We start from the raw sequence: 27,258 nt of genomic DNA, 5'->3' as shown, positions 1-27,258 counted from the left end.
CTCGGTCAGGTCGGAGCCACTGTCAACCTTGCCGGTGGACACCACTCTGGGCAGCCCGGTCGGCCGCGCCACCAACACCCGACAGGCTCCGGCCGGCCGTCTATTCCGGTCTGGCGAGCCGGCGGCAATCCTGGCGCGCCTTACTAAAGACGCCGCCGCCGGGCTAATGGCTGTGCGGCGAGCGGCGGCGCGGCAGTGGCGACAGCGCGAGTCGCCAGCGACGCGCCGACGCGCTGAGGTCCGGCGGGCCCCGCGGGCCAGCGCCCGCCCCGGGGACGGCCGGCACGCCGACACGGTCCCTCGACGACCCAGTGACCTGGCGGGCGGCGCGGCCAGAGGCGACAGTGACAGATGACCCCGACACACGATAGAGACGCGAGAGAGATACCGCGGAAGACGTGGTGTTCGCGGCCGCTGACAGTGACACACGCAGTCGGCTGATGGCCGGGGAGTGTCAGACGCATGTCGACTGTCGAGGCGACGTGGAGACACAACGAACATCAGGCTGCTGATTGCCGAGGGAAGAACACGATGGAAATGTCAAACCTGGATGGGAACATTCGACAAAGATGTAGCACCGTTTTGTTAGAGATTGAAAACGTTCACGTATGCAATCGAACTACAAGGTCCTTTTTGCCTTTTACCTGGTCAGTTTGACATTTGATTGTTTCAAATGTCAAAATTTTGTGTTTGATCTATGTTGAATTTTCAAAACAAAGAATTTTAACTTTCACCGTTCTTTAGCTCGATCCATTGTAACGTGTCACACAGTCAAGAGTTATCGGCCTTGTAATCATCGCTATTCGCCAGAGCCAGTGATAGTTATAATGGACAGTGGACACTATTCCATTTAAAAACCATTTTCCACCATTTTTAAGGTATAAACAAAAGTAACTATGCGGTATCATTATACGTATATGTCAAATCGTCCAGTCACTGATACCATTAGCTGTTCGTCATCGTCCATATTCACGCTGCTGGCAGCTGACCAACTATTTCTGAGCCCGAGCGTGTATCACCACCGAACAGTGACGTCACAATCAGCGATGGGCGTGGCCCGGAGCGCGATCAGTCATATTTATCAGCCTAAAACAAATAGGCCGACAGACAGCAGTCGGGAGCACACGGTCACCGCCGCACCGTGGGGACGTTTGCGATCCTAGCACGACATAAGTGGCAAATACGAGTATTTTGATTTACACTTTCTTTATATTCTTTCTATTTTCAGAATTGTCCAGTGTATCCGAATCCGACCTTAAATCGCTTTAAAAATGATGACTTATGCATCAAAATGCGTCACAAAGTGAAGGGTTGGGCTCACTAGCACCGTGCTCCTAGGAAAGGGCGAAAAATAACATGACAACGGAACGCCTGCTCACTCGTTTAATCAAGCACCAATTCGATGTTGCGACATGTTTTTATAATCTGTATTTAATGAGGAATACGAGCATATGCATAAAAAGTTCGAAAAATAATCCAAAGATATGATTTTTGAATGAAATACAAAAAATGTTAATATGCCACTCGTCTCGGAGACTTGACTCGGCAAATCATAGCCTTACAAAGTGAGTTACGCGGTGTTACGTGTGGAAACACATATCAAAATATTCTCCCATAAATTCTGCATTGGAATCAACTCTTATCTTTTGCCCAATTTTGCCCAAACAGCTACTACGAGACATCTAAGCAGAAGATGTCGCGTGGCTTCCAGCGCTCCGCCGCGCTGCCCGGCGCCGCGGCGGTCAGCTGACTGCGGTGTACCGCCGCAGAGGTTACGTGTGGAAACACATATCAAAATATTCTCCCATAAATTCTGCATTGGAATAAACTCTTATCTTTTGCCCAATTTTGCCCAAACAGCTACTACGAGACATCAAAGCAGAAGATGTCGCGTGGCTTCCAGCGCTCCGCCGCGCTGCCCGGCGCCGCGGCGATCAGCTGACTGCGGCGTACCGCCGCAGGAGTAATGTCGTGCTAGGAGGGGCAAAGTCCCCACAGTGCGCCGGCGTCAGGCTGATTAATGAAAATGAAACGGAGCGGTAGTACGGCTCAGTGGCCAGAGTAAGATCCACCGCCAAAGTCGGGGCAGTTAAATTTTGGAATAATTGAAAGGCAATGTGGCGGTGTTGAAATCAGGTAAATGTGCTTGAGTTACATAGTGCATAATCTGTAACCGGTCACCAAACTAACTGTCGGTTGCAGCTGGCGCAGAACACCTAGTCTCCAGCTGTAGGCGCCAGCATTGCAAGACAAATGTGGCATGGAGATTATCCCATATGCCATAAGACTATTGTATGCTGGGCGGTAGCCAGCGATATTGGATAATAATGTATATGATACAGAACAGTACAGATACAGAACGTGTTGAACAAATCGTCTCATCTCAGGCGACCGGTCCCTGGACGTTGTAGTTCAGCAGTTGGCCGGTGGCGGCGCTGAGGTCGCCCGGTCGGCGGCGGCGGGCTGCCCCCTCAGTGGAGGGTGCACGCCCCCATGGCCCGGCCGTGCTCCGTCAGTGCCGTGCTCCTGCTGACCGTGGCCGTAGGAGTGGCGGGCTACGGCCGACTACGGCCCTCGCAGAACGGACGCCTCTTCCATGGAGTTCACTTTGTCTACGAGGGAAAGGTATTTCGCGACGTTACTGGAGATTAATTTTTTAATTCACTCATGTGACAAATCTTGCCTGTTTTTGGCTGGACGCTTTTCAGTCAAACTATTGAAGGACCACAAAGGATGACGGATGAGAGGATAAAGGAGAGGCGCAGTGAACTGATTCGACCACCGACTGGTGCGCCACAGCAGCTCAGCCCGGCTCATGAGACAGACGTTCGACAATGGGACAGACAGCCCAACCATGTGCTCTATAAACAGTCATCAGGGCAAGAGTAACAATGTTCTTATCAAAGCTGTCCTCAGCAGCTGCCTAAGTGGGGCGACCGTCAGCCGCGGACAGGAAACCTTGAAGGAGGGACTAAGTTGACGAATAAATTTATCATCAGTCATTTGATTTTATCAATTTTGTCCCTTTTAAATCTATGAACTTAAGTCAGACGATGTCCGGCTGGTGCTTGGAATGAGAGGGATGAATGGGTAGGTGTTTGTATATTACCTTGGTTTCATCCTTGTAGTTTTAAGCAGCACGAACCCGCCAGAGGACCGTGAGCAAAACAATGTCGGCTTATCAGGCGCAATAACGGATTCAATTGTCATTTAGGGCCATGTCATTGACATTACATAGAAAACATTCAGAGTCGCGCGATTGGCCCTCGTCGCTAATTTAGTACCCAACTTCTCGAGATGTGTTTGTTTGTTTGTTTGTTTTGTTGGGTTAGGCCCTTTCGGTCCAATGGGACCATTTCAGAGCCGGGAGAATAATAGGATATAGGTGGAGACATTGGTCTGGGCAGGCACCCTAGTGAGTCGCCGGGGCTGAGCCCGTCCAGAGGACAGGCCACCCAGCCCCAAGGCACTCACTGCACCCGGCTACGGGATGCGCTCCCTCGGGAGCAGCGATGCCGCTCCAAGGGAGCAGCCCGCATGAGATAAAGTTGCCTGTCCAGCCCGGAGGGGGTTGCGGCGTGGAGGAGAAGGACTTCAGTATCCTGGGGATAGAAGCACGGAACGGTGTGTTGAGATGTGTCGGACCCTCTCCTCTGCAACTGTCAGTAGTCGGACTTTCGTCCCCGTCTTGAGTTTGAATGTTAGCTTCACAACGTTTCGGCCGGACAAGTAACTGGTCGAAACGTTGTGAAGCTAATATTCCAATCCAATTGACGGAGACGAGAGTCCGGCTTCTTATATGAAACTAGCCCAGTGACTACTACATATGTATATTACAAATGCTATTTTTATAGCATCTGTAATGCATACTAACACCACGCCTCGGCCATGAGATGATTCTAACTCTCCTCAACAGCTTCATTGCTGCTGCCGTCACAACTGTTGTCCATACCTAAGTAGGCTCTCTCCCGAAAAACGCGTGGATGGATTCGCTTTGACGATTGGCGAACATCAGCCCAAGGCATGCCCATAAGAATAAGCAATCATTTAGGCATGTGACGACCTCATATTTGGTGATATTTCATTATACTATCATGACATTTCCATTCATAGACCCATGTATTTATCGTTACAATAAAGCCTTAGGAGGAATTGTAACGCGAAAATCGTTAATTGGCATTTGGAGCAAGCAATGTTTTGTTTATATCATTAACCGTCTAATCAAAGAGAGGCACTAATTTCAAAAGCGACTGGATGAACTCGCCTTTCTGTTCAGTGATTAACGACGTATCCCACAAACACCGTCCTGGGTCAACATCGTAACCAATGATGAATGAATAACATCCAACAGCATGTCGCTCCACTTTGTATCCCGGTCTGTGTAAACGGCACAGTCGCGAGGGGAGATCACTCAGAAATGACTCACCGCGAGAGCTGGAAATACCGAAACGTGGGTTAATAACTAAGCTGAAGAGTGAAGACTTGTGGACGGTGAGCTGGTGCCGTCTCCTGTTAAGCCGGGTAACCTATCACCGTACAGACAACCCGCGAAAGTGACCTGCCGTCGTGGTATGTTACACACAGTGACCTGCCGCCATGTTTTGCCAGACCCGATGACCTGCCGTCGTGGTATGGTACACCCACTGAACTGCTTCTGAATTCTGTTTCAGACAACCCGCGAGAGTGACCTACCGCCCAGTTTTGTTACAGACGACCCGCAAGATCAGGACCTGCCGCAGTGTTTTGTTAGACCCGGTGACCTGCCGCCATGTTCTGTTTCAGACGACCCGCGAGAGTGACCTGCCGGGTGTTCTTATACGGTGACCTGCCTCTGTGTTCTGTTTCAGACGACCCGCGAGAGTGACCTGCCGCCATGCCCCTCGGCTGCCTCCGTCTGCAGTCTGGTACACAGACGTTTCTGGCAGCCGGAGCTGTCACAGCGCCTGTGCCGCTGCTCTGACGGCCAGTGTCCCTACGAGTACAGCAACAGTACGGACGAGAGAACCCTGCAGCTCAATAACCGGATACAGCTGAAGGTGAGGGCTGCAGTCTACTCGCATGCGACAGTGGGGGAGACATGGGCCGGGTTGGAGATGAATATATTTCAGCAACAGCGGCAGACGGCACCGTGCTTCAAGCCATTGCATGGGTGAAACTTTGATATTACCGGTGTGGCCCTAAAAGTTCAAGAAGTCCTGCCTTCCAAGAAGGAATAACATGGTGTGTCAAAAGTGGAAATAGCCGGTGCGCCGTCTGGCAACCCGGCAGCCCGCCGCCATAGGGAAATTCATGCTTTTTGTCGCTTTTTCGCTCCTTGTGAGTCACCTGATCTAATTAGAGCTTAACTAGGAACGAGGCGGGTCACTTGGACGTATTCGGGAGCCGAATACGGTGTTTTGGAGCCAATACCTGGGAAACCCTACCCGCCCAATGCGATTTTCTAAGAGTCTGCATGCCCAAATTAACGTTGAGCGCGGCCGTTTTCGGTCGGTTTTCCGCGACCTTGTGGCGAAGTCGCCTTATTTATTCAATCAGGGTGGGCTAATTCGCTTAACTAGGAATGAGGCGTTGAAGAGAATTATTCAAGGAATAGAGCTGTGCAAAAATATTTTTTGTATTGTCAAAACTGTATCCGCCCTCGAACGATAAATATTGTTGACCCATCAGAAACATATCCCCTGGAATGCGTTTGGACTTGGCTGGATCTAATATTAGCGAGTATCTGCTAATGCAGTTTCTTGGCTTACACAGTACGCACACAAGCATACATACTTCCTGCCCTTGGTTATTCCTCACTTGAATGAAAATTTTGCTATAATAACTATTCCAAGCAGTTAACAGGTTTTAGTGCAGTGTCAAGTCGGAACCGTTCAGCGCCGCCAGTCTCCCAGGCGGCGCGTAACGGGCGGCGCCGCCGGCCGCCGCGCCGCCGCTCTGGCAGGGTGTTTGACTTCATATCTCTGTCGCTAGAAAAGTTGTGGACCGATTTACTTGATTCTTGCATGAAAAGATCCGCCATTAAATTCTTAGCAGATAACGAAAATTTGACGTCAATTGCACGATCTGCTGCCCATATTGTGGTACTGCCATCTATTGACAAGGCTGGCGAACTAAAGCCGGGCGGCTATTTCCACTTTTGACACACCATGAAGAAGCAACCAAATGCCTCCAATTGTATAAATGTCCTTCATGAGAACACTATATAGACTGAAATGTCTGTCAAAGCCAGTTTCTTGGGGCGTATGTTCGTCAATTAGATTTGGGAGTGATTAGATGGTAAAAAATCAAACTTGCTACATTTTATAAACGTGTAAACGATAACGGTACACATCGTTGTCTATCGTTATCGCTATCGAGAAATAATATAACTTTTGAGCGAGGCCAATATTTACAAATCGGTGAACGTCTACGAAACTCGCCTACGACCACGATCCACGAACTCATGCATTCATCAGCTTTTCTTTCGTCAAGTTTTCATTTCTTAGGGCTCCGGTGATAAGTTTGCCAGGCTGCAGATGTGCGCAGCGCCAACTGGGCAGCAGCAGCACTCGCAGTCCTGCACAATCCTATCACATTGTCCCGAATCCTATCCGTATTCCGTATCCTTGCCATAGTATTTTATGTTCCTCCTCATATTCACCTCAGCTGAAAAGTCACGATGTTTGTGGATGTTCTTGTGATAAGTATCGATTGGTGATTGTCATTCCCAATGTCTAAAAGGTCATACAGGCCTGTGATTTCGCCAGTATGCTCCAGCGTGACGCCACAGTCGGACAGTTGTGACGTCACCAAATCACCGTCCTGTCGTCACGCCATTCGTTACAGCGCGTCGCGCCGTGTCACGTTATTGGGCCGCCAATCTCACGGCTGGCACCATATCAAGCTCCCAGCGGGCGATGCGGCCCACCCCGACACCGGCTTACGATCTGTTTATTATACAATATACATATCTCGCCCGTTGGCAGTTTCTGTTCGTCAAGACAGATTTAACATAAGAAAAGAGGCATCAAGCGTTCTGCTAATGTAGACATAGACTGTTTCCGAGGACTGATAAAAACAAACAAAAAAACAATGACATTTAATGACAAAAACTGTATCAATTCCATTGGCAGAAGTTGATAAAATATTTGAGTTTTTGCAAACATTCTAGAGAAGTATTTCAAGTTTCCATCATTCGTTTTACATTTAAATTTTTTTAGGGACTGCAAAAATTTCATGTTAATGAAATGTTAGGAAAATAAATCACCATTAATATTCAAGGTAAACTATGGTGGCGGGCACACATATTTACCCAACTATGCCGTCCTACATGCTGTCTGTTCTGTGCACCTCTCATTTGCCTGTCGATTTAACCGTTTTCGGAAGGCTGTGGTGCCGTAGAAATTTATATTGTAAAACACGGAAAACCTAATTGATTCTGAAAATTTGCTTATAGACGATGAACTTGCCTCCACTCACACGGTCTTGGACGTGCCTTTGGTGGTAACTGGCAAACGTCGTTCAGCAAACGTCCCCGCCTCTCGTGGCGTCACCCCATGCTAGTCAAATAACAGCTTTGGTATTAAATAACATCGTCCCTCGCCAAGTTCACGTCGGGCCCACACCAGGTGGATGTTTCACAAGCTGTCAGCAAACTATTCAGCATAGCATTGTGCACGAGTTAGCCGGCAGCTGTCAACCAGGCGTCGTATCACTTATTCCAGGTTTAATGAACTTTGTGGGGAAAAGGATATCTAGGTAATTATTAACCTATGTAGACTAGGTTAATAAGCTGTGGTTCGGTACAGAGCACTGGGCCGTATCATATTGTTACTCCTTTCTTTTCGCACAGCTCTATGGGCTCATCGCGTACATCTGACACTGCCTCCCCATGTACAGGTCTCGCGGGTTTTAGCGGTAGGTTTTGCACCTAGAAAATTTAGTGTACTTCAGGCTATATCTTCGTCGTCTTAAGCTTTTAAGTGTTGAAGATGCGATCGACTTGTTGGGTAACAAGCCGGCCATGATCGTGTAAAATGGCTTCATCGTAGATCGATTAGTTTCTGAGATATAATCGGAAATGTTAAAGTGCAAAACCTACCGCTTAATCTCGCGAGACCTGTACATAGACCGATGCATCCCAGCACTTCCTTGGACCGACACAGCCATGAGTGCTGACCTCCCCTTTCCCCGCAGTTTTGTGGCCCGGTGCGCAGTCTGCGCCGCTGCGGGCCGCACCCGGCCATCGCCGCCGTTCTGGAGCGGCGTACCGACGCTGGCCCTCTGCGGCTCGACCACGAGCGCAAGGACGTGAAGGTCAACTGTTCGTGTCCGTACCCGAGCCGGTACCAGAAGGTATCGGAGTGGGGCGGTGGCGGCAGCACAGAGGTCACCGCCTATACCTGCCGGCAGGTGAGAGCGGCACGCGGGTCCACCTCATGGAGGGGGTACTGGACTGGACGAACACACTCAGCGGCTAGCGCGTCCGTCAGATCCCGAAGTATGAAGTGTAAAGGTGCCTTAGTTTGAGCAAATTAAAGATCGATCTGGCCTGTGACGTCTTGAACAACCTTGAGGTGAATTGAATTTAACGTGATTTCAAAAACTAGGAGGAAACTTTTATTCAGTCAAGTTAGAAACTTATTCCATTACAAACTTCTGGCATCATTCATAACATAGGTTGGAGACATTGGAACTGAGCGGCCCAGTCTGATGTGCGCCACCGCGGCAGAAACCGTCCCGATGGGACTGTCCCGTTACGGAGACCACCCGCCCTGCCACTCAGACGGTGACCCCGGAGAGGGCGTACTCGTTATGACATTGCCCTCGCCACCGCGACTGGCTGTCCGGTGGTAGTGACCGCCATTCCGCGCAAGGTAGCGTGCGTAAAGACACGGGAGCGCTGGTTCTGAGAATTACGAGGACGGATATATCGGAGATACAAGGTGGCTAACAGTGAAGAGTGCTCCCCAGTGAGCAGTATTTTTGGAAAATATCCCAGTCAGGCGCAGTTCAAAACTTTTAAATTGCTCATTTTGACGCATTTATAAAACATAATTTGTAATAACAGATGAAAAACAAAACGGGTTAAAAACAAAGAATAACGGATTCTTGTGTATCGTATATTTCGACCGACAACCTTTCCCTTCGCAGTGACATTGACTGCCTCTGTATATTATCAGAAGCCATTGGAGGACTTAACCCTGTCCAAAGCCGGTCACCCTGACTGTCCCCTGAGTCCCATCCTCACAGACAGGTCTCAGCCAAACGTCAAACAGTGGTCGCTACCGCATCCCTGTGGGCCCATATCTCACACCCAGAGGGTTCGAAAGTGGCAGCGGCGCCTGCCTGCGGCGCTGGACCGCTCTGGTCACTGGTCTTCTGGACAGACGGCAGCGCGGGCCGCCGCCAACACCAACACTCCACCGATCGCCGCCAATAGGAAGATGCCGGGTTCCGGGCGAGCCGACGAGCCGTCTGACATCTCTATCAGGGCGCGAATGGCGGGGCAGTGGGCACAGACGAGATCGGCGGGAGTCGGGACTAGTGGCGTCAATTTCAGAAAACGTATGTCCAAAGTCCGTCCAATGTCCAATGTTTGCGTCGATTGTCCGTCCAAAAATGTCCAAGCCAGCCATTTGTCCAAAGCTGTCCGACACCTACGCAATAGTTTACACTCAGTGTTATTTAATTTGCTTTTCATGTACCGTTACAAGCTCAAAAGTTTTAATCATATCGAAAGCTGAGCTTTCTAATAGCCAATCAATGTTAAACACGACTACTGTTAAAAAAATGTTGAGGTGTAGCAAGCGATTGTCCAAAGTTGTCCAAAGCCTGCTGCCATTGTCCAACCGAATTCCGAATTGGACATTGGACAAAATCGGAATTCCGAAGATTCAAGTTCCGATTGACACCACTAGTCGGGACACAGAATGATATAGGGCGACAAGACGGTGAGATGGGAGCGAAATCAGGGCGAAAATAATAAAAACAGACTTACAGTTAGGAAGTAGCGGCGATGGGAAATGGGTAATAATAAGCTGTCAACGTAAATAAAAGCAAAGTAGTAAGTCAGCGATTGATCTAATCATCTACTTGGCGTGTAGAAAATACAGGTCAAGTGAAACGTCAATTCGAATCATGGTGTCGCGTTGAACGGCTAGTCATTGTTCTAGTAAGTAGCTATGCGGATATTGTTGAGAGTAATGTGCGCGCTCTAAAACTAGCTGCTACATCTAGTGTAATTTTTAGGATACTTTGGCAGTATAACTTCTTTAGATCCCAGCGGTAATCTGCGCTCTCTTTGGAGTGAGAGCTGCGTGGCGGGGCGCCGCCACTGGACCCGTAGACCAGCTGGGCGCAGCCGGTGGCCGCCGCGGGGGCTATCGGCCTCCACAGGAAGCTGTTGGTCTCCCGTGGGGGCTGTGGCAGTGCCCTGTCGGCGGTGCGGCACAGTCGACAGTCCCGTCGCCATCGGCAGCGGCACTAGAGCTGGCGGCGGACCGTCACATTAGACCGTGCGGCGGTCGGCGATGCCAGCGACGCGCAGCCCGGGTTAATGACGACCGGTGTCGGTCACAGCGCCGTGCGACACCGTCACGGCCAGCGGGTGACTCCCCGGTTGCTGACGGGTGATTGATTGGGCCACTGATGCTGCGGAGATAGCTGCCGACGAGCGGCCCGCGACATTCCGCCCGCTAGGGAGCGTCACGGTGCTAGTCTGATCGTTCGAGTGCAAGAGAATGAAGTTTCAATCAACCCACATCTCGCTAGGGATCGGAGTAATGCATCCTCCATCTGTCGGAAAAAGTTGTGGCGTGTGCAGTTTTATCTGTTTCTCTGCACGCGGAGGAGTTAATTAAACCGTCTGTCGCGGCGGTGTGAGTGGCACTCTGTCGTGTCTTTTTCATCAGCGCTGACTGTTAGTTGGACGGGATCCTTGAGTCTGTGGACAGGAGGACGGAATTGGTGACCCCTCCATACCCCCACCCCACCAGCGCCACCATTACCACCAGCACGGCCTGGATAGCCCCGCAACGCTATGACACGATGACACACGCTTCTCGAGAGGAACAGTAGTCGCTGCCAGTGTTTGTCTTATCATAAATATGTACTAGAGGGACAGCATTACGCGCAGCGTAATAAATCAATTTTCATTAAAATCGGCCCAGTAGCGGCCGAGTTATGGCCAGGATAAATTTGGCGTCTCCTCCTGGCCGGCGGTGCCCTGTTCCGGTATTCATTGGCAAAGGTCAGTGACCTGCCGGCTCGGATTTCGCTCAGTGTTGCAAGCGAAGAAACTGAGCCTAAGGCGCGTGCCGTCAGCTCGAAACCGGCCGCGGCCGAAAATGTTGCCAAGATGCGCCCGCCACGTGCACACCGCTGCACGCACCCCTTCGAAAAGTTGATACGACAAACAGATGCACGCGTCCGACTTACGTTCAAAATTTCACCCCCGTAGCTCACACCGTTCCACAGCAATAGCCCACCAAGCGTGACTGACGCGTCACATACATACATACATACATACGGACGTTTTGATTTTTATATATGTAAACTAGAGGGACAGCATTACGCGCAGCGTAAAGAGGGACAACATTACGTGCAGCGTAATAAATCAAGTTTCAATAAAATCGGCCCAGTAGCGGCCGAGTTATGGCTTGAATAAATTTGGCGACTCCTCCTGGCCGGCGGTGCTCTGTTCCGGTATTCATTGCCAAAGGTCAGTGACTTTCCGGCTCTGATTTTGCTCAGTTTTGCAAGCGAAGAAGCTGAGCCTAAGGCGCGTGCTCTCTGCTCGAAGCCGGCCGCGGCCCAAAATGCTGCAAAGATGCGCCCGCCACGTGCACACCGCTGCACGCACCCCCTCGAAAAGTTGATACGACAAACAGATGCACGCGTCCGACCTGTGTCGAAAATTTCACCCCCGTAGCTCGCACCGTTCCGGAGCAATAGCCCGCCAAGCGTGACGGACGCGTCACATACATACATACATACATACATACATACATACATACGGACATTTTGATTTTTATATATGTAAACTAGAGGGACAGCATTACGCGCAGCGTAATAAATCAATTTTCATTAAAATCGGCCCAGTAACGGCCGAGTTATTGCCAGAATAAATTTGGCGTCTCCTCCTGGCCGGCGGTGCTCTGTTCCGGTATTCATTGCCAAAGGTCAGTGACCTTCCGGCTCTGATTTCCCTCAGTTTTGCAGCGAAGAAACTGAGCCTAAGGCGCGTGCTCTCTGCTCGGCGCCGGCCGCGGCCCAAAATCCCGCAAAGATGCGCCCGCCACGTGCAAACCGGCGAGCGCACCCCCACCAAAATTTAATACAACAAACAGATGCACGCGTCCGACTCGGCGCGAAAATTTCACCTCCGTAGCCCGCACCGTTCCCGAGCAATAGCCCGCCAAGCGTGACTGACGCGTTACATACATACATACATACATACATACGTACAGACATTTTGATTTTTATCTATACTAGAGGGACAGCATTACGCGCAGCGTAAAGAGGGACAGCATTTCGCGCAGTGTAATGAATCAATTTTCATTAAAATCGGCCCAGTAGCGGCCGAGTTATTACCAGAATAAATTTGGCGTCTCCTCCTGGCCGGCGGTGCTCTGTTCCGGTATTCATTGCCAAAGGTCAGTGACCTTCCGGCTCTGATTTCGCTCAGTTTGGCAAGCGAAGAAACTGAGGCTAATGCGCGTGCTCTCTGATCGGCGCCGGCCGCGGCCCAAAATGCCGCAAAGATGCGCCCGCCACGTGCAAACCACCGAACCCACCCCCACCAAAATTTAATACGACAAACAGATGCACGCGTCCGACTTCTGTCCAAAATTTCACCCCCGTAGCCCGCACCGTTCCACAGTAATAGCCCGCCAAGCGTGACTGACGCGTTACATACATACATACATACGTACAGACATTTTGATTTTTATATATGTGAATTATAAATCCTAAAAAGTCCGCCGCCGTCGGGGTAACTCCCAAAATGGCTTATTACGGCGCCGTCGATTGACGCAGGAGGGTGAAATTTTTACCAGTTGTGGGTCACGTAATAAAACAGGTCGTATTAAATTTTGGGCACGATGCGGCCGGGGGTGCGCCCGTGGCGCGTGCTCACGTGGTGTGCCATAGGGTTTACACTAGAATCGGCAACAGGCTATTGCTCGGGAACGGTAAGGGCTACGGGGGTGAAATTTTCGCTGTAAGTCGGACGCGTGCACTCAATTGTCGTATTAAATTTTCGAGGGTGTGGGTTCATCGGTGTGCACTAGGGGTACCCATTTTTGAGTCAATTTTCCAAATTTTAGGTGGGGGTGGATTTTCCCATTATTTGGTCTATTCTGATTCCATCTGTGCCAAAAATAGCGAAATCAAACGATTTCTAGGGGTCGCGAATTCAAAATGAAAATGTCAATTTTAGCGAAAAATTGACCAAAATGATGTTATTTTATTTTGGAACAAGGTAGCCATGCGAACAGGTTGGGGTCAATTTTCCCATTATTTGGTCTATTCTGATTCCATCTGTGCCAAAAATGACGAAACCAAACGATTTCTAGGGGTCACGAATTGAAAATGAAAATGTCAATTTTAGCGGAAAATCGACCAAATTAGCATCATTTTATGTTGGAAGAAGGTTACCATGTCAACAGTTTAGGGTCGATGTTATCATTTTTTTGCTCCGTTCTGGATCTAGCAGTGACAGAAATAACGATATCAGACTACTTTTAGGGGTCGCAAGCTTGCATTGGAAGTTTTAATTTTACTTGGAAAAATGACTTCATTTTAACGACTAAAAATATGCAAAGCCAATGTATTGCAGTGGTATTGATGACTGTTGGACACCGTGCAACACTACTTTAGTTGTATATTTGACGTGCAGCGGTAAAAGAGAGCACCAAATATATCATTCTGGTCAATGAACAGCATATGCTCATTGCTCATTTACACTCACTTTGGCTTAGACCGTCATTACCTACCGACACAAGACCCGAGACCGTAACTTACAAAGACTGGCTATGTAGTTAGAGGGCTAAAATCAGTGATCGAAGCTTTCTCATTGGGACCATTTAGTTTTCAATGAGTCGTCTTATTCAGCAAAAGAAATGACTGATCCCCAGGACATGGACAATGAACATTGACCTATCGATACAATCTGGGTGGGAGAGGCAATAAAAGCCGTTAAGGATGTAACGAAATAACTCGCATGCCGTATTTTAACGGAAATATGGCATGAAGTAGATAAGGAAGTTGCTAATGGCCTTTTTATATCTACAAAGGCATAAAAACAGCACTAAGCTATGCCGGTATGCATGACCTTTTCCAATTCGCTAGACGACCTCCCCGAGTCCCAGAGTTGCAAAGACGGCAGAGGGAGGGGCGCAAGCTTTACGCCACCGCGCCGTTGGGTGACCGCTGTGCTTGAGTGTAGCTTTGCCCCTCCCCTACAAACACCCACAACCACACACAGAATGCGATTGTGCATATGGAAAGACAGCTGGCGGAGAACATCACAGGAGGAGAGGAACAATGAACTTCATCCTCACCCTATTATGAAAGCAATATGTTTGCAATCTTGCTGATGACGGACAGCACTGGTCTGGCCGAACGCGTGCACGACTGCTCGTGGCTCCAGTTCTGGGCATGTGCCACTACAAGCAGCTGTTAACATGAGACGGGTGCAGATATCATGCCATGGAACTAGTGCCTGGTGATGGCCGCTGCCAGAAGTATCCTTCAAGATAAAGTAACGGATCTTACGCTGCACTCTACAGGCCCAGTCCAAACCCTCAGATGGTGCTGAACTGAAGCCGAATGGCATTGCCTAAAGCTGAGAATTAGGAAGGTGCCAAGTCTAAACGACTCAGCCAACTCCGAGGCAGAACCGTTTACTGACTCTTGGCATTGCCTGGCCGACACAGTGGGTGGGCCATGGACCTTAGGTGGCGGACCTGATTCTCCTCCTCTTCAGCCTTTGCACGCACACTCCTTTATATGATGCGTCCGGTGCCACCATACGGCCCATGCAGGATGAAAATCTTCTGCTACATTAGGTTCTTCAGATTCAGACGCCAATTACCTGAGATCACAAGTGATCTGTGCCAGAAGCTGTGAAAGTTCTTCGTCACATACCTATCAACCGTGCACGTATCAGCGCATGGCTAGTCCCCCGTGTTGAATAATTAATATGAACTCGTAAATGATCGGATTGTATCGGAAACTCTTACATGAACGGTGTGTATCTGTCCCCACTGAAGAAATGAAATGGTACATGGTTGGTGGGCATGGAAAGAATCGACTCTTTGGAGTTTCTGTTTTTGGATCAGAAGTTGATATTTTTTTGGTAGAAAACCCAGATTTATCCTACCCTGTGTATACCTAGGTGTATTACATCGTAGCCGTGAGCGAACAGGACGGCGTTTCTTGTGGAAGTATACGGTCGAAATGGTTTGATCGTTTTTGAATTGCATGGTTCGAAATACATTCGGAGCCATGATCTGTCATATGTATCCTGCAGAGCTAATTTGCACAAACTTTAGTTGTATGGACACAAAGAGCCTGTCATGAACTGAGATATGGCAACTGAAACTTCACATTTTAGTTTGACCTCAAAGGTCATCAAATGTCACTAATGCAACACAAAAAGAAAATATCAAAAATGATTGCACGCTGACCAGAATGATACCAACAGGAGCAAAACATCCCGGCGCTTTTCACCAAATGTTACAATATCGACATTGTAATGATCGCTAGTAAAGCATTTAACCGTAACCACGTGATGGAGCACATCGATCTGGATGAAAAAGGAGCGTTCAATGACCCCTCTACCCGACTCTCGAAACAAAAAGTTTGCCTTCGTTGCGATTTACTATCAGCGTAAAATAAGCATATTTCTGGGTAAATACGCAAATTTCAATCTCAATTCGCGACCCCTAAACCACCTTTGATTTCAATATTTTTGGCACCATTGGAATCAGGAGCCGCGAAATAATGGGAAAAACCACCCCCACCCACAAATTTCCCAAATCGGGAAAAATGGGTACCCCTAGTGTGCACGTGGTGGGGGCGCGACAGGTGCCGAGCAGAAGGCACGTGCTTTAGGTTCAGTTGTTCGCTTAAAACTGAGTGAAAAGCATCGGAGCCGGGAGGTCGTTGACCTTTGACAACGAAGGCCGACACAAGGCACCGCTCGCCAAGGGGATTCGCCAGTAAATACAATTAATTTGTTTTTGCGATATCTCAGCCGTTTCTGGGCCGATTTAGCTGAAACTTGGACTGTCGGTGGCAGTGTAGGGTAGGGTAGGGTAGGGTAGGGTAGGGTAGTGTAGGGGTAGGGGTAGGGTAGGGTAGGGGTATGGTAGGGTATGGTAGGGTAGGGTAGGTTAGGGTAGTGTAGGGGTAGGGGTAGGGGTAGGAGTAGGGGTATGGTAGGGTAGGGCAGGGTAGGGTAGGGTAGGGGTAGGGTAGGGTAGGGTAGGGTAGGGTAGGTTAGGGTAGTGTAGGGGTAGGGTAGGGTAGGTTAGTGTATAGGAGTGGGGTAGGGTAGGGTAGGGTAGGGGTAGGGTAGGGTAAGGTAGGGTAGTGTTGGGGTAGAGTAGGGTAGGGTAGGGTAGGGTAGGGTAGGGTAGGGTAGGGGTAGGGTAGGGGTTGGGTAGGGTAGGGTAGGGGTAGGGTAGGGTAGGGGTAGGGTAGGGGTAGGGTAGTGTAGGGGTAGGGGTATGGTAGGGTAGGGGTAGGGTGGGGTACGGTAGGGTAGGGTAGGGTAAGGTAGGGTAGGGTAGGGTAGGGTAGGGTAGTGTAAGGGTAGGGTAGGGTAGTGTAAGGGTAGGGTAGGGTAGGGTAGGGTAGGGTAGGGTAGGGTAGGGTAGGGTAGGGTAGTGTAAGGGTAGGGTAGGGTAGGGTAGGGTAGGGTAAGGTAGGGTAGGGTAGGGTAGGGTAGTAGGGTAGGGTATGGACTAGGGTAGGGTAGGGAATTGTAAGGTAGGGTAGGGTAGGGTAGGGTAGGGTAGGGTAGAGTTAGGTAGGGTAGGGTAGGGTGGGGTAGTAGGGTAGGGTAGGGTAGGGTAGTAGGGTAGGGTAGGGTAGGGTAGGGTAGAGTAGGGTAGGGTAGGGTAGTAGGGTAGGGTAGGGTAGGGTAGTAGGGTAGGGTATGGTAGGGTAGGGTAGTAGGGTAGGGTAGGGTAGGGTAGGGTAGGGTAGGGTAGGGTAGTGTAGGGTAGGGTAGGGTAGGATAGGATAGGATAGGGGTAGGGTTGAGTTCAAAAAGGGCCCAACATACAAAACACTTGAACACCCCGCAACTATCACCCCCTTACAGTTCAATCAAAAACAGCTACCCAAATCTACCCAAATAATACAGCTAAAAATACAAGTCTATCACCCAAAACTGATGCACCCGTAACATAACATAAATCAAAACATACAGTTATCGCGTAAACCTGTACCTCTAGTATATGTAAATTATGTAACTACACCTTTTTGCACTACAAATCGGCATGTCATTCAATTTCGACACTTTGCATTCAATATCGACAGAGCTACCTCCATTTAGACATACCTCACACATTTCGAATTATTTCATCAATTTTAAATAGCACCAGTTCATATTCGATCTGTTGCGTCGAATTTCGACAGGGGCATTGAATTTCGACAATGGTCAGCTGTAAATGAAGAACTGCATTTGACTTTGACATTTTACAATCAATTTAGACAATGGTTGTTTGGCTTTTTTATAGATTTACTTTAAATTTATGATAAAACTGTCTTATCAAGTGAAAGCTATGACGCATTTTCATGGATATGATGTAAGAGTGCCCCTCCTCCCCCCGCTCCTCAGCCGGTGGGCTCTGCCGCCGCTGACTTTGGGGCTGACTGGTGGCCGCTGTTGAGCTGTTGCCGTCCGCCGTCGCGCTGCTGTCGTGGTCCAGGCCGTGGGCCGCCCGCGGCGGTGCTCGTTGTCGGCCGCTGATTTGCTGCCCCGGGGCGGCCCCGACCCGGCGTTGGGTGGGGCGCCTCGTAAGCGCGTTAGCAGCATTCAAGGACCCGTAATTGACATTCGACGGACCCGATGCAATTGAACACGGCACCGCGTATGTACATACAGCCGCTCCAGAGGTAGCCCGGGACGGGCGCTTTTGTCGGAGCGACTATGAACGCGTGCAATGGGTGACCATCAGCACGCAACAACGAAGCATCATAAGGATTCAGATGGATAAGGATGCAGATGGAGTACGGATGAATTTACCGGCCGTGCTGTAGGCAAATTTTATTTACATAAGGTTCTGAGCGCCATGATTGGGAGCGACTGGGACGACCAGCATCCAGCAGGTCATTTTTCTTTATTTTTCAAAAACTGCTCAATCAACCATTTTTAAATAAGCAATGTCTAAATCAAATGAGTGATGTCGATTTTGATTGTAAAATGGCGAGATTGAATGTCTCGTGTCTAAGTCCATGTCTAACGTCTACACCTTTTTTCAATCCGAATCGGTATCCGGTCAGTTAGTTTCGGCAGATCTGCATTAGGAACGTCAGCTGGAGTGCGCTTTCGACAAACCACGCCTCAAACTCGGCATAGTGCAGCAGCGTGACATAGGGCATTTAATGTCGACAATGAGCGTGATTTCGACACTGGCCAATGGATTTCGGCACACGGCATAGGACTGTGACATCGGGCATTGGAAAAAGGCAAATTTCATTTTACAATGGCAATGGTCATGCAGTTTCGTTGGCGGTATAACAAGTTAAATCGAACAAATTTCAAGCCATATTTTTTACATTGATGCGTTTTCAATGCTTACCACTAGAATTTATAGCATTTTTTTCCTTTTCTTAGACTTCCCTTGGAGTAATGGAACACAAAATACAAAATGTACGCCAAGGCCGTTGTTTTAGGTCTAAACGTTTTTTTCTGTGAATGGAGGGTGAGTAGGCTGGCAAGCCATGTCAGAGTCGTGAGATGAGAAGATCATGCGGAGGAAGCATTTGGGTGAGTCTACCAGTGACCGGTGAGCTGCGGCGGCTGACAAGACGCCGGTATAAAACTGTCCCGCTACGGATAAGCAGCCAAAGCGATCGATGGGTCAGCCCGCAGGGTTTTCACCTTTTCAGAGGGCAGTTTTTTTTTTGTCCGGAAATACAGTTGACCATGACTGACCACACCGCCGTCCTGCAAACATTGTTGCCGCTCTCCTATGACATGCCTATTCCCATCTCGGCAGACCTGAACCATCCGCGCTGGCGGTCAGCGCCACTCACAATGTGTCGACAGATCGACACAAATGAAAAAATCAAGATTTTTGTTTTTCATGCAAGAAATACGGCTAAAACATTGTCAACTTTAGATGCGTTGAGAGGAGCGAGGCTCCGAATCACCCCCGTCAACCTTTGGATTCGCCAGGAGCGTGGCTCCGAATGACCCCCGTCGCCCTTTGGATTCGCCAGTGCTTCCACATTGTCACAGAGTGACGAAAGGATGGTGACCTCGAATGAGGTCAGCTTGTGTGCCGGAAGCGGGTGATGTTAGGGACTACACCTTTTTTCAATCCGAATCGGCATCCGGTCAGTTAGTTTCGGCAGATCTGCATTAAGAACGTCAGCTGGAGTGCGCTTTCGACAAACCACGCTCCAAACTCGGCATAGTGCAGAGGCGTGACATGGGGCATTTAATTTCGACACTGAGCGTGGTTTCGACACTGGCCAATGGATTTCGGCACACGGCATAGGGCTGTGACATCAGGCATTGGAAAAAGGCAAATTTCATTTTACAATGGCAATGGTCATGCAGTTTCGTTGGCGGTGTAACAAGTTAAATCGAACAAATTTCAAACCATATTTTTTACGTTGATGCGTTTTCAATGCTTACCACTAGACTTTATAGCATTTTTCCTTTTCTTAAACTTCCCTTGGATAAATGGAACACAAAATACGCCAATGCCGTGTTTTAAGGTCTAAACGTTTTTTTTTTTCTGTGAATGGAGGGAAAGTAGGCTAGCAAGCCATGTCAGAGTCGTCAGATGAGAGGATAATGCGGAGGAAGCATTTGGGTGAGTCTACCAGTGAGCGGTGAGCTGCGGCGGCTGACAAGACGCCGGTATAAAACTGTCCCGCTACGGATATTATGCAGCCAAAGCGATCGATGGGTCAGCCCGTAGGGTTTCCACCATTCCAGAGGGCAGTTTTTTGTCCAGAAATACAGTTGACCATGACTGACCAAACCACCGTCCTGCAAACATTGTTGCCTCAAGGGTGACACGCCCATTCCCAACTCGACAGACCTGAACCACCCGCGCTGGCGGTCAGCGCCACTCACAATGTGTCGACAGATCGACACAAATGAAAAATAATATTTTTGTTTTTCATCCAAGAAATACCGCTAAAACATTATCAACTTTAGATGCGTTGAGAGGAGCAAGGCCCCGAATGACCCCAGTCAGCCTTTGTATTTGCCAGGAGCGTGGCCCCGAATGACCCCCGTCGCCCTTTGGATTCGCCAGTGCTTCCGCATTGTCACAGAATGGCACAAGGATGATGACCTTGCATGAGGTCAGCTTGCGTGCCGGAGGCGGGTGATGTCAGGGACGAACCGGTGTTAGGTTCCAGAGCGACTGACGAAATTAGGTGCCCGTTGCCGTATTCCAATGAACGGTTGCCGATTCGGATTGACAAAAGGTGTGGTTTCTTAGCAACCAAGCGCCCATATTGAGTGTCTCTTTACAGTACCGGAAACATTTTAACGCATAGTATTCTTAAAATGCCTTTCCGAAAAGATAAGAGTTGCTTAATTCACTGATGAAATAAATTGACCATTGTCTAGCTAGGCTGCAAGCTGCCGACGTAAAATGCAATATGACAAAACAGAATGCCCTTTGTCGATATTAAATGCCCCTGCCGTTGTTCAATGACCCTGGTCGAATATCAACAGATGCTATTCTAAATCAGCGAAAAGTGTCGAAATGCGTGCTCCAGTGTCGAGTTGTTAGAGTGCCTGTCGAGATAAGGTGCCCGCTGCCGTATTTGAATGAACGGATGCCGATTCGGATCGAAAAAAGGTGTAACCGGTGTTAAGGTTCCAGAGCGACTGACGAAATTAGGTGCCCGTTGCCGTATTCCAATGAACGGTTGCCGATTCGGATTGAAAAAGGTGTGGTTTCTTAGCAACCAAGCGCCCATATTGAGTGTCTCTTTACAGTACCGTGGAACATTTTAACGCACATTCTTAAAATGCCTTTCCGAAAAGATAAGAGTTGCTTAATTCACTGATGAGATAAATTGACCATTGTCTAGCTTGGCTGCAAGCTGCCGACTTAAAATGCAATATGACAAAACAAAATGGCCCTTTGTCGATATTAAATGCCCCTGCTGTTGTTCAATGACCCTGGTCGAATATCAACAGATGCTAGTCTAAATCCGTGAAACGTGTCGAAATGCGTGCTCCAGTGTCGAGTTGTTGGAGTGCCTGTCGAGATAAGGTGCCCGCTGCCGTATTTGAATGAACGGATGCCGATTCGGATTGAAAAAAGGTGTACATAAGGCAGTGTATATACGTGTATATACGTAAGGCCTTGTCTAAATTGAATGCCTCTTGCCGAAATGATGACTGATATCGATGTGGTGTGCCCGATGTCAAAGTAGAGCCCATATGACGAAACAAAATGCCCCTATTCGAAGCAAATGAGAGATCGCTAAAATTGAATGCAATTCGCCGAAATTGAATGAAAAGATGCCTATTTTGAGTGCAAAAAGGTGTATATACCTATTTGTTATCTATGATTGTATCAAAAAGCACAGGCACTTATTGAAATGTCGACGCCATGGCCATATACGAGTATCTTGTAAAATTTATAAAAACTGAGTCACGCAACATTGGGACGTCCTAAATCACTTAAAATGTACCAAAGCAGATAGTACCTAAACAACATCTAAACCGTCTTATTTATCGTACATCACATATTCGAACTACGAGTATGCGAATATCTCTACGCCTCAGCTCAGCTCAGAAGGCAGGCGTGTCACAGATCACTGCGGAACGCGTCCCGAATGCGCTTACGTACCATCCGCGAGCCACGTCAATCAAATTCTCCGACAGACAGTTTCGCTTTGCTCCAGTGAAGCAGAACTGACAGTGATGACCAATTTATCAACCAATTATGACAGCAGTCAGTTATGACGCGGTGAGTGATTGCCAAAATGAAGCTCTTGACATCCACACAGGCGATGTGGTGCAAAATTAACCAGGCACGACCGTGTCAATCAATCTAGTTGGCAGTCACGGAGTGCTGGTCTCGTGAGCCGGAACAGGATGATTGAGAACGCTGAACGGAGAACAGGATACTGGAGATAACACAGCTTTCCTTCTACTTACGTGATATCCTAATAGATGCAGCCCGTGTCACCTGACAGTCCATTCCCTACATGAAGTTAAAGAGCAATTACGAACCAATCTCCTGTCACGTACGTCTCCGGCGCAGAGGCAGACTCTGCCTGTTCCGAGCTGGGGTGGTCGCCTCGGCCGCTCAGCCGGCCGGCCCCCGTCACCGGGCGGCGGCGACGGCGGCGTGCGTCAGCCAAAATAGCTGCCACGGCGACCACGTGCCGCGGCTCGCGTCACACGTCCCACGGGCCCGGCTACATCTAATGCCGCTCGGATGGCGCCTCACAAAAACGGCGGGCTTTCCTGCAGCGCTGACATCGCGACTTCCGGGGCATTTCTTTGCGTGGACGGAAAGAGCAACTGTCGGGATGATGTTGCCAAGAGACGGTCCCCAGTGTTCGTTAATTTCACACTGTCGGCGTATATTGCGGTATGTGCAGTATAAACTTGACACCGGCAATTACGCTGTTTACCCAGACTGACTTTAATTGAGGTGCAAGTGGCCAGTCTGGAGCTCTATGTGTCAGCATGTGCAGAACTTGTAACCCGGTATGTGTGGCTAGCATGCGTTTGCTAGGAAGACGATTCTTTCGGGAGCCAGCAGCTTTCAACGTCTGAAATCGTCGCACGATCTTTTGCGAACCTTACATTCAAGGCTTTTTATGAGCCAATCGCCTCTCCAGTCTCCCCTTGCCTTTCGCTTCAAGGAACGGTGCAGACCTTTCATCGAATCGCTTCGTCGTGCGGGCATCCACCGTCCGTTTACGCGCGCGGTCTACCGTGTCTTGCGGCACAGCATAACTTCAGGCGTCTACCACTGCTGCCATCTATGGGCGATTGCCGCAGCATTGCGCTCGCAGTTCGCACCGTATTACGGCTCGGCGCGATACAGTCCAAATGTGATACTGACATTCAGACTGAGAGAAACTCTTATTGTGTGAGAGCCTTTCCACTTAGCTGAAGTTCAATTTATTTAATAACTAATGGTTAATTAGGCTTCGAACGATGCAATTGCAACTGGTCAGTGCATAATTGGAACGAAGCTCCAATAATATTTCAAAGTAAGTCACTGGCTAAATCAGTGTCGATATGAAATGTGAACTTCCTAAAAAGTGACCCCGTTTCCATGGGCACCACTGATCCGGATCAGCAAATTTAAATCGTATTATATTTATTAAACTATTCGTTACATGATATAATTCCAAGTGGATTAGGCTTATATAATCAGTCAATCCCTTATTTTTATTTTGATATATTGTCTAACTATACTGGATTAGCTAATCCATTTTTACTAATCCGGTTCAGTGATGCCCATGGAAACGTGGTCCATGAGTTGCGTAATCAGAATTCAGAGCAATATCGCCATCATTCTCAGATGATCCAACGGAAATGAACCAGTGACAGCGGATGGAATATATTATTTCGTTTCCCGATCCTTGGCTCGATGCCTGTGTATTGGCACGGGCTCGGCCATTTTGCACGCGCCATTGACAACCAGCTGTCTGATCTGTTCTTAATGAGCTCTTTTATGAGACTCCATAAGATTCATGCTCAATGGCCTCGGCAAATTGATGTAGCTGCACTCCGCCCCATAAAGTGTTGGCGTGTCAATGGGTCAGGTGACGGGGAACGAATACACATTGAGTCCAGTCGTCTTCAATGACCTCTATTTGCCTTCTTCTGCTAGGTAACGACTTCCGTGCTATCTTTTGCAAAGTTCAGTGGCGCTCCTCTCAACGGCATTGTTTGAGGATTTATGTTTTACCTCCTTGTTATTCGCTAAAATGACAACAGAAATTATAGCTCGTCACGGTACGTGACATGACAAATTTAACACGACTCATGTTATGTTTAACCAGCAGATTTACCAACACACTGTGATTGAATGCATCTACGAAAAGACGCTTGTTTGTAAGTCATTGATTTACCGGCAACACCATTTGATGACTTCAGCAATAAACCACATCGCAACCGTTTTAATGTCCACCTTTTTGCTCTGCCCATCACACCGTTATGTGCGACACGAATTTTAACTATCAAACGCAAAAAAAAAAACGGAGAATGAGTGACGTCAGAGTCACACCCGCAGCGGAATGTGACGTCAGAATATCACCCTCAGTAGCGTAATGTGACGTCATAATAGCACACCTCAGCAGCCAATTGTGACGTCAGAGTCATACTGACGTCAGACTATCACACCTCGGCGGCGGAATGTGACGTCACAATATCACACCTCGGCGATGGAATGTGACGTCAGAATATCACACCTCAGTAGCGGAATGTGATCGTCACCTGGCGCGGAGTGTGACGTCAGAGTGACACTGACGTCACAATATCACACCTCGACGGCGGAATGTGACGTCCGGCGGCGCCAACTGAGCTGAAAACAGCCGCGCCCCGACGCCCGGCCGACTTGGAGCGCCGGCCGCCGAATTAATGGGAGCACTTTGTTCGGCGGCGGCCGGCCCGGAGCCGTCAGCCGGCCTGTGATGGAGGGCCGACCCGCAGCCACCGCGCCTGTTCATCACACCTGATTTAATCCGACAGTTATATACAGCCGTGAGACAAACTCAAAACCAGACCGTGTTATTACACTGAGGTGTGGACAAGTTGGAAATGACCGAGGAAAATTTAATATTACCTACCGTCTTGTAAAGTTACTGTGGATACGGTCTGTCATCAGTGTCATCAAAGCCGTATGCGTTCAAATTGATATACTTTTGTTGGCAATGTTAACAATTTCTTTTAAGTTTTAATTGAAGTTGCATCTTAGAAACCATTTCACAGTGGTATGGCCCTGCTGACAGCACCGTCGCCCGTTTGACCTGACCCGACCGTGTCTCTCCACGCAGCTGGAGCCGTGCTCGCCCGGTGAGGTCTGCGGGCACATTCGGATGGACACCTACTCGACCTACCACACGTGTCTCTGTCCGCCCAACCACCTCTGCCTCTTCCGAGAGCAGCGGCGCGTCAAAGTGAAACGCGACGTCGAGGAGCTGTTCTATGACAGCACGGCGTACGTGGGAGAGTGCCGCATTCTGCAGCGATGACCCTTACTGCCCGGAGATGCGGGATGAATGCCGAGAATGCATCGGGTGGATATCGGGGGTGCCCGGTGCATGAAGAATGTCGAGGAGGGACTGTGGATTGAATGTCAACAGGGTGCAGCGTGATGAGTGCCGGGAGGGTAGGAAGAGAAATCTAAGACGTCCTGAATGACAAGTTGTGGCTGGGAAAATGTTCGCAATAGTGTGCAGTGACTTCTCAGAAAATGTGCGCGCGGGGGATACATTCGTTTGCCCGTTAGCGGGCGCTAGGACCTCTGCGAGGATCGTAAAGCCGACAGGGTGGGAGCTATCCGCTCTCACGCCGTTTGTGTGTGCTAGAGTGTATCTAGGACACGAGTAAACAAACAGCTCGGGTACCTGTAGACAGCTGTCTCCCAGGTGCAGCCAGCTGTGGTAGAGGCCGCTCGTGTACAGGTGGGGAGTGACTGGCGAGAGGGGAAGGCACGGCGTTTACGTGACGGGGTCGTGTGGGCAGCGGACTGCACGGGCGTAGTGTAGATACCTCCCGTGTATTCGGTCCCAGGTGGTGTGGTACCGCTCGGGCAGCGTCGCGGACTTTGTTCTCGCCCCGAATCGCGCTGAGACGCGCCAGCAGCTGTTGTCTGTTGAGAGCCAGGGCTCAGTGACTCCCACTGGCGGATTACGGGCCTCTGGAGAAGGGATTAGTGTGACCGACACCACACCCTCTCACCGCCACTCAGCGCCACTGGGCTCTATTCGAGTCGCATATCGAATCGAGCTCCCAGAGTGGATGGAACCACAGCAGCAGCCAGCGTCAGCCGGTCAGTGAGACGCAGCCAGCGAGTCAAACGCAGCCAAACCCAGCCACTCACCGTGAGCCAGCCAACGAAACGCAGCCAAACGCAGCCAGTCAGTAAGTCAGCGAGCCAACCATCCAGGAAGCAGGAAGCAGACAGTACGTCGAGTGCAAACATCATCATATGCAGAAACATAACAAGTTGTCTGTGGGCGGTGAATTGCAATGTGGACGGTGTCCGGTGGTGAGTGGATGGGTGGGCGGTAGGTCGCGGCGATGGACTTTGTTCGGTTCGGTGAGCGCTGAGCGGTTAGCTGGTAGGCGTGCCCGCCATGGGCCCCGTGGCCGGCAGCCAGACGAGGCGGCCCGTTTGGCCCGTCTCCGTCGCGTCGACAGACACCCGCTGTCGTCACAGCCTGCAGCGCTGTGAATGCTCCATTGCACGGCGGGCTGCCAGAGACGGATGCGTGTGCACTGTGCATGCTGTCTGTGTGTGTGTGTGGGGGGGGGGGGCGGCAGATGATGAAGCGAGTGTCCGACATTAGTGCACTCTGTTCTGTGCGCTCTGCAGTCTGTTATAACTACCAGGCCGGCCACTGTCCGCGTGCAGCCAGCGGTGATCAACTGAACAGCTGTGGCTGCCGCCGAACGAAAACAGACCCGCTAAATGTAACACCCGTTGCTGTCGACACCAGTCTGCAGCGGCTGGAAATGTTGCTCGAGTTACGAACGAGGCCCGGTTGCGCGAGATGTTTGTCCAGACATGTAGCTCGCTGTACCGAACACACGGTATCGGGAGAAAAATCAACGCCGAGTATCGGATATATCTCGAGACCACCCGCTGTGTAAAACCTAGCCTCAAACTGAATCGGCGCCCGAGCGGGCAGGCACAATGGGCAACGCCACCGTACACGATAGATCCAATAATCAGGCTGTGCAGCAGCATTTCAGATCTTGTGTTTTACGTCTCAAGCTACATTATACAGCTAGAAGGCGAGTTATAGCCCTAATACAACGGATCCGGTGATGAAAGAATTAGGACAGTTTTCCGGATGTAATGGTAA

At 49.5% G+C, this 27,258-nt stretch overlaps 1 protein-coding gene across 1 annotated transcript; it reads left to right on the top strand.

Moving 5' to 3' along the window:
* Positions 1-2,454: 2,454 nt before the first annotated feature.
* LOC122378868 (U-scoloptoxin(11)-Sm7a-like) lies at positions 2,455-27,229 on the top strand. Its single transcript, XM_043360489.1, has 4 exons — positions 2,455-2,625; positions 4,848-5,036; positions 8,176-8,391; positions 25,222-27,229. The coding sequence occupies exons 1-4, from the start codon at positions 2,494-2,496 to the stop codon at positions 25,417-25,419; spliced, it is 735 nt and encodes a 244-aa protein (XP_043216424.1). The 5' UTR covers positions 2,455-2,493; the 3' UTR covers positions 25,420-27,229.
* Positions 27,230-27,258: the final 29 nt, after the last annotated feature.

Source organism: Amphibalanus amphitrite, unplaced genomic scaffold (assembly GCF_019059575.1).
Source record: "Amphibalanus amphitrite isolate SeventyFive unplaced genomic scaffold, NRLGWU_Aamphi_draft 000066F_arrow, whole genome shotgun sequence".
Classification (NCBI taxonomy): domain Eukaryota; kingdom Metazoa; phylum Arthropoda; class Thecostraca; order Balanomorpha; family Balanidae; genus Amphibalanus; species Amphibalanus amphitrite.
Note: the sequence above shows the minus strand (reverse complement) of the source record. Positions and strands in the feature narration are given on the sequence as shown.

What these genes read in the sequence shown, in the direction of transcription:
- LOC122378868 (XM_043360489.1), top strand. Translation starts at nt 2,494, where the DNA reads ATGGCCCGGCCGTGCTCCGTCAGTGCCGTGCTCCTGCTGACCGTGGCC. An exon ending in ACTTTGTCTACGAGGGAAAG is followed by an intron (nt 2,626 to 4,847) that starts GTATTTCGCGAC and finishes GTTCTGTTTCAG; the next exon opens with ACGACCCGCGAGAGTGACCT. An exon ending in CCGCCTATACCTGCCGGCAG is followed by an intron (nt 8,392 to 25,221) that starts GTGAGAGCGGCA and finishes CTCTCCACGCAG; the next exon opens with CTGGAGCCGTGCTCGCCCGG.